Below are 6,360 nucleotides of genomic sequence, written 5' to 3' on the forward strand. Positions count from 1 at the left end.
TTTATATATTTATATATTTATATTTTATCTTTTAGTCCTAGTTCAGACCTTGATAAAAATGAAGTACAAGAAAACAGAAAACAACACATGGTCTTCCCTGGTACGCACTTGTGAGGACGAGAATATCGAACTCGCCGATATCATCATTCATACCAAGTATCCGATCAATTCAGAGAGACTATTCGGCTTCAGTGTTCGCACCCCGCAATCGAATGTGAACTGTGGTTTGATCCTGCACGACTATGATTGCATCGAGATGACTCTGGATGAAACTCGTCCGCCCATGTTTACCGAGGATGAATGGGAGTATCTATTGCCTCAATTGGAATCCAATGGTCTGCTCGGTGTGCCTCTAAATGTGTTTGGCAGGACGTATGACGCTCAGCCCTATGTGGTGTCTGTGGAAACTGAGAATCGTGCTGTTTACTTCTTCTCCAACTACTATGTTCGCGTGGTCTACAAGGTGGTGGATGATGAAGTGCCGCCCGAGTTGTCCGATCTGTTCATCGATGATGGCGCGTTTCTGAAGGGTGTGTACGTTCGTGCATATCAGCGCCAAAGTAAATAAGTAAATGTCGTACATATTCAGCAGCAATGGAAACAATTACACGTTCTAGAAGCTCGATAACATGCTCATCAATATGCCAGAGAAGGATGGTCATCATGTGCTAATTCGAGAAACAGTGGATGGCGTTCCTCAATATTCGTGGGGTAGTGCTTCATGCATCGTGAAAGTGAACGAAGCATTTGTTTTCGAGTACACACCAGAAGCTACCGAATCATTCAATGGCGAGTGGGGTGGTGATGGTATGCCGCCTATGCCGTCCGGATCATACCTGGTGACCACGAATGTCATAACGTACCTTCCCGATGACATGTTCAACGATTGCGACTCAATCGAATCGGTGGTTGAAAAGGGTTATCGAGTGCTAGTCACGTTTGACAATACGCCTATTCTAGACAGACCGTGCATCGATACATTGAATAGTCTTGTATCTCATACTGGTTATGCTGTTGTAAATGTTGGTACCTCTCCTGTCCTTCGTACGTATTCGAATCTTCCTATCATGCTTCTCGGTGGTGTGAAGAGCATCACGATCGTTTTCGAACACCTGGGCGATGTTGCTTCTTCTTCTTCTTCTGGATGCTTGTAATGGGTCGATGTGATCTTGCTGCCTCTCTCAATGCATTGGGTTCTTTTCGACTCTTGGATCGGTGATGGGTGGTGCTGGTTGTGGTTTGCATTTGCTTGCCAGCAGTTCCCAATGATAGCACTTCTGGGTCTTACCGTTTGACCCTTTCACTTCGTACATCAATGGCATGAATCGATCGTTAATGTCAACCACTTCAACCAAGTCCTGAGACCATTTGCTTGTCAATGATCGTTTTTCCAAAATGCGAGGTCTTCGTGTCACTCCAACATAATCACCCACCTTGAATTGAGATGTTATGTCCTTCGCTGTCATGTTGGATGGTTCTGTCTTCTCCATGTACAAGATATCGTTGTTGTTGTTAAGCCAAATGTCATTGGGTGTATATCCGATGTCTCTGTTCTTCCTTCCATTATGTCGACGAACTGCACCATCGATCAAATCAAACCATACACCTTTCCATTGATTGATTGAATGGAAGGAAGGAACCATGATGTGTTCCTTGATATCTCGAATTGCTCCTTCAGTTAGTACTGCCTTATTCGCTGAATCCATGTGATACATGGTGATGTCATACTTGTCCAAGATGTTTGTACGAAAGATCGCATTGGTGAATTCGGTGCCTCGATCCGAGCAAATATGCTTTGGTGATTCACCATATATTTGAATGATATCCTTCATTGCATGCGTGACTTCTGTAGCACTTTTACTCTTCAGTTTCCGAGTCATCAGGTATTTCGAATATCCATCAATACATACAAGGACATATTTGTATCCACGATTCTTGTAGAATCCAGTACTCTTTTGTGATCCTAACACTTCCTGTATCGATTTGTGTTGTTTTGAAGAGAAATCGATGAGATCGATGAAGTATATTTTTCGTTTGAACCCACTGATGATCACTCGAGTTGCACCTCTTCGTTTTGCTGGTTTCCATAGTTCCTTGATCTCATTCATGCTCCACACACACCTCGATAAATGAGTCACTATATTCAAGGAATGAATAAGTTGTGTCAGAGGAAGAATCACAAACTGGTTATAGACTCGAAATGCATTTTATCCACTATACACTATTTCAAATAGAGCATCACTCGCATTCAACATTGCGATGATCGTTTCGATATCATATGTACCTCGTGGAATCGATAGAGTATGGAGACTGGATCCAAATACACTCATAACTTGTAGCCATTGTAGAAATTGAGAATGTAGTATTAATCATGGTGTTCAGAATGGCAATGATTTCACTCAGTGTATAATAACCAGGCGAGATCGTTACCTCTTCACCATTGGTGTTTGTCACCACATTGATTGAGTCCACAATATTGAACATGACTTGATTGGGTTTGAATAGAACAGTCATGGAAGTGATAAATGGATTTCTGAACTTGTAAGGATTGATTGAATCGAATGTGCCATTGATAGGTGAATCTTGTATGAGAATGGAATAATGCATGGGTAATTTCTATTTAACAAGGGATGGGACGCGAGGTGATCAATCGCGCCATGTGAATAAGCCTATTTTTCGACTTTACTCTTATGAAGGATATAAATATAATTTGCCCCTGTAAGCAACAAGAAACACTCGTTGCCAGGGATTAGAGGGCGACTTTGATTGGAATCATATTCACGCTCTCTTCGTCAATTACATACTACTAGTACAACTTCAGTAAGGTATTCAAGAAGATAGATAGATAGATAGATAGATATCAATGTCTATCTTCTATATATATACATATATATATCTGAAAAGTAATAGTTTGATTGTTGCCTCCAACAAATAATCAGCCAGATATGTCTCACAGCTTGATATTGGACAACTACTCATTCCCATAGAGTCCATTCTTATGGATTTCAGCTTTATCATCAACAATACTGATATCGCTATTAGTGAGTAATTCTATTCATCCTAATGAGTTGGGAACCAAAGCATTTCACTTTCATCAACCAACTCAAACAGCAAGTATTATGTATACTATTGTTATTCATGCTCGTAATAGAACAACATTGTGAATCACTTTGTATCCCTATTGAAGTGGTGTACAATTCGATCCTTCCTTTAAATAGGAGATATTCTGCATTATTTGGCAGGTGGGGGATACTATACGGGTTAGAATAAGAGATAGTATTCTCTGGCAATATAACAAACTCTGATAGGCTCAGAGTGCATCAAAACGACAAAAACTGCACACCAACTATCGAAAAACCTAGAAACAGTGGAATATGAATATATCTCTATTTGTTCGTATAAAATATATTATTTATTCTACCTTATTTTGCTCAGTTCTTCAACGACACACCCACCTTTCTCACAAACTCTACTATTCGATTCTACTATACACATATCACATATTATTACTATAAATGATAACCCAAAAACTGCTTATCGCTAGCTTTTCCATTTTCATTCCTATCATCATCTTCTACATACCCTATTTCTTTCTATCCCATCTATATAAAATTCCAAATGAATAGAACGAAAAACAAAACGCTTCCACTGGAAACAACACTCTTCGATCTATTCATTCCACAATATCCCATTCCCGCTCATCTCCTTCCACTTCACAGTAAAAACAACTCCCTCCCTATTCGAAATCTATTAGGGGCTTTCGCACTCATACCCAATTTCAACACTATTTTCACAATTGCACAATTCCTGTGTATTTTTGAAATCATTTGTTTTACAATAAAAGCTATTAGATTCGTCTTACTGGGTTTGAATGTATTCAAAATTTGGAATTGGACTTGTATGTCCTGTCTTTTGTTTTGTTTTCGGACTTCTATGTGTTTTTGTGTGTTGTGTTGTGGGAGTGTAAGTATTGTAGCTGGGATGGGTTCTGTCGTCAAGTTGGTGTGTTTGAAGAAGCTAGTGTAGTGTGTGCTATCGTTACTTTGACTAAACTGTGTGTGTGAGATATGCATCGTGAACGCATTCAATACCATAATGGCGGTGGACCCTGGTTCCATTTTTGCTGTGTGGAGTGTGTTCCGAGTGAGGAATTTCTGTACTTCAAACTGTGCAACGTGGCGAACCCATTCATGCCATGTGTGACCGCGGATACATGGAGATAACTTGCAACGTGGGAGGTATCTGGTACAGGCACGACGTTCTTGCCTAGGATATCTGTTCTGTTTCTCGTATTTTCATTTTCATATTGTGAGGTGGTAGAGTGTGGTAGAGAGAACGGATTTGCGATGAGTGAAAGGGCAAACTATGGGAGCAAGAGCTGTAGGTTGGTAGAAGCGGAGCGTGTGTGGAACTTGGGAGAATGGGACAAGAAGGCGGAGTATGCGAACTGCTGTGGGTACGGTCCTCGCCTCTGATTGATGGGAGCCGAGTCAACTGGAATGGCCAGTGGGAGCAGGCGAGTTCCAAGACGGTGCAGTTCTGCATTTGTGGGTCTGTGGAGCATGGGAAGGTGGGGGTGTGCGTGGTGCGGGCGTGTGGGAAGTGGTGGAATGGAAGAGAGGTGAGGTGCGTGGCGGTGGTGTGCCCCGCGGACGAAGCGGCGGGGTAGCCGGAAGGGCACTTGGGGCAAGTGTTGGATACGAAGTGCGATGTGGACTAGTGGGGCATGATCGCGGATGGGTGCAACGCCTATCAGCAGTGGGAATCGATCGATCGATCGATAGGGGACGGGCTCCTGCCAGCCCATCCTGCCGATGCTGCGCTGCGCTGCGCTGCGTGGCGGGCGATGGGGCGAGGGACGTGGCGCTGTGGACGATGGGAGATGGGAAGCAATCCACGATGTACTGCACGAGCAATGTGGGCGTGGGCGAGGTGATCAACGACCCATTCGAGCCCATGAACATCCACATCGTGTTTGAATTGGCCGAGGCCACGTTCTCCTATCCCACCACCGCGATCTCCATCTCCGACTACACCATTGGGTTCGCCTTCGCCTTCGCCTTCGATGGCTCCTTCCCGCGGTTCTGCGAAGGCACGCACGCTCTACATCAATGCCAACAGGTTGGTGTCCCGAAACGGCCTCCCCTTCCCCGCGGAAACCCTCATCGCGACCTTCTCGACCCGCGCCGGCGTTCGGTTGGCGTTCGGTTGGCGTTCGGTTGGCGTTCGGTTGGCGTTCGGTTGTGGCCTGCTCGCATTGTGGAGAGCGCGATTGGTATGAGGGAAGTGGAGTAGGCGCAGCGCAGCGCAGCGTGTCTGTGCAGATGGAGGTTCCCTGGAGCAGTGGCATCTCCGATGAAGCCCCGATGGATGGCCTTGATGGGCAGCAATGTGCAGAGCCAGTTCTTCGAGACGCGCTCCGTGTTGGTGGCGGGCGCCATTGTGAACAGCGTGATGGCCATCAGCTGGCGTGTCCGCAAGGGCGCCTCCTGGTCCGCCTTCGCGTCCTTCTCCGTCTACCGCCCCGTCGTGCTGCTGCCTGCCTGCCTCCCTCCGCGCCCGTCGTGCTGCTGCCGCCTTCGAAGCCACGCAGGTGCGCTGGGTCTGGTGGTGGTGCGAGCTCTTCGTGCAGGCCTTGGTTGGCTCCCACTCCCAGCTCTTCGCCGCCGACGCGCTCCTCCAAGAGGGCGACGTCCAGCAACCCGAGCTCTCTCTCTTTAGCTCTCTCTCTCGATGCGTGCGTGGCCTACTGGCTGCGCGTGGCGCTGTGCTCCGCCGCGTGCTCCATCCTCTCCGAGGCCTCCTCTCTCATCACCCTCGCCGCGTATGTCGTCGCGCCCGGCGCGGTGCAGAACCTCGAGGTGGCCGCGCTCTCCTCGACCTCGCTGCGCGTGCAGTGGGCAGAGCCGGCGGAGCTGGGCGGCGCCAGCATTCGGTACTACGTGGTGCGACGCTCGTGGATGGCGTCGATGGCCGTGATCCAGAGCGAGAGCGAGAGCGAGAGCGAGGTCGCCAGCACGAACTGCTTCCTGGACCTGCAGAGCGTGCAGAGCGTGCAGAGCGTGCAGCACGCGCCTCCTACCGAATACGTATGCATCGATTCGGGCGACGACGAAGGCGCCTGCTACCAGCTGCGCAAGAGCTGCCAAGCGCCTTCTCGCCTGGTGCTGAAGCGCGGCGCGCAAGTCATGCTGGTGAAGAACCTTTCCGTATGCGAAGGCCTGGTGAACGGATGTCGCGGCGTGGTGACTTCGTTCAAGTCCAGCGGGCAGGACAAGCCGCGTCTGCCCGTCGTGACCTTCGCGACGCCGCTGGGCGAGCTGGTGAAGACGGTGGAGATGCAGGAGTTCTCGCTAGAAT

At 47.6% G+C, this 6,360-nt stretch overlaps 1 protein-coding gene; it reads right to left on the reverse strand.

Annotated features, from left to right (window-relative positions):
* Positions 1-2,274: 2,274 nt before the first annotated feature.
* On the reverse strand, positions 2,275-3,392 carry GSBLH_T00002383001 (uncharacterized protein; the record flags this gene model as incomplete). XM_013041386.1 has 2 exons in its annotated part: positions 3,158-3,392; positions 2,275-3,126 (listed from the first exon to the last, which is right to left on the reverse strand). The coding sequence occupies exon 2, from the start codon at positions 2,605-2,607 to the stop codon at positions 2,275-2,277; it is 333 nt and encodes a 110-aa protein (XP_012896840.1). The 5' UTR covers positions 2,608-3,126; positions 3,158-3,392.
* Between the last annotated feature and the right edge of the window lie 2,968 nt (positions 3,393-6,360).

The sequence above is a fragment of the Blastocystis hominis genome (assembly GCF_000151665.1).
Source record: "Blastocystis hominis, Singapore isolate B (sub-type 7) whole genome shotgun sequence assembly, scaffold_20".
NCBI lineage: Eukaryota > Bigyra > Opalinata > Blastocystidae > Blastocystis > Blastocystis hominis.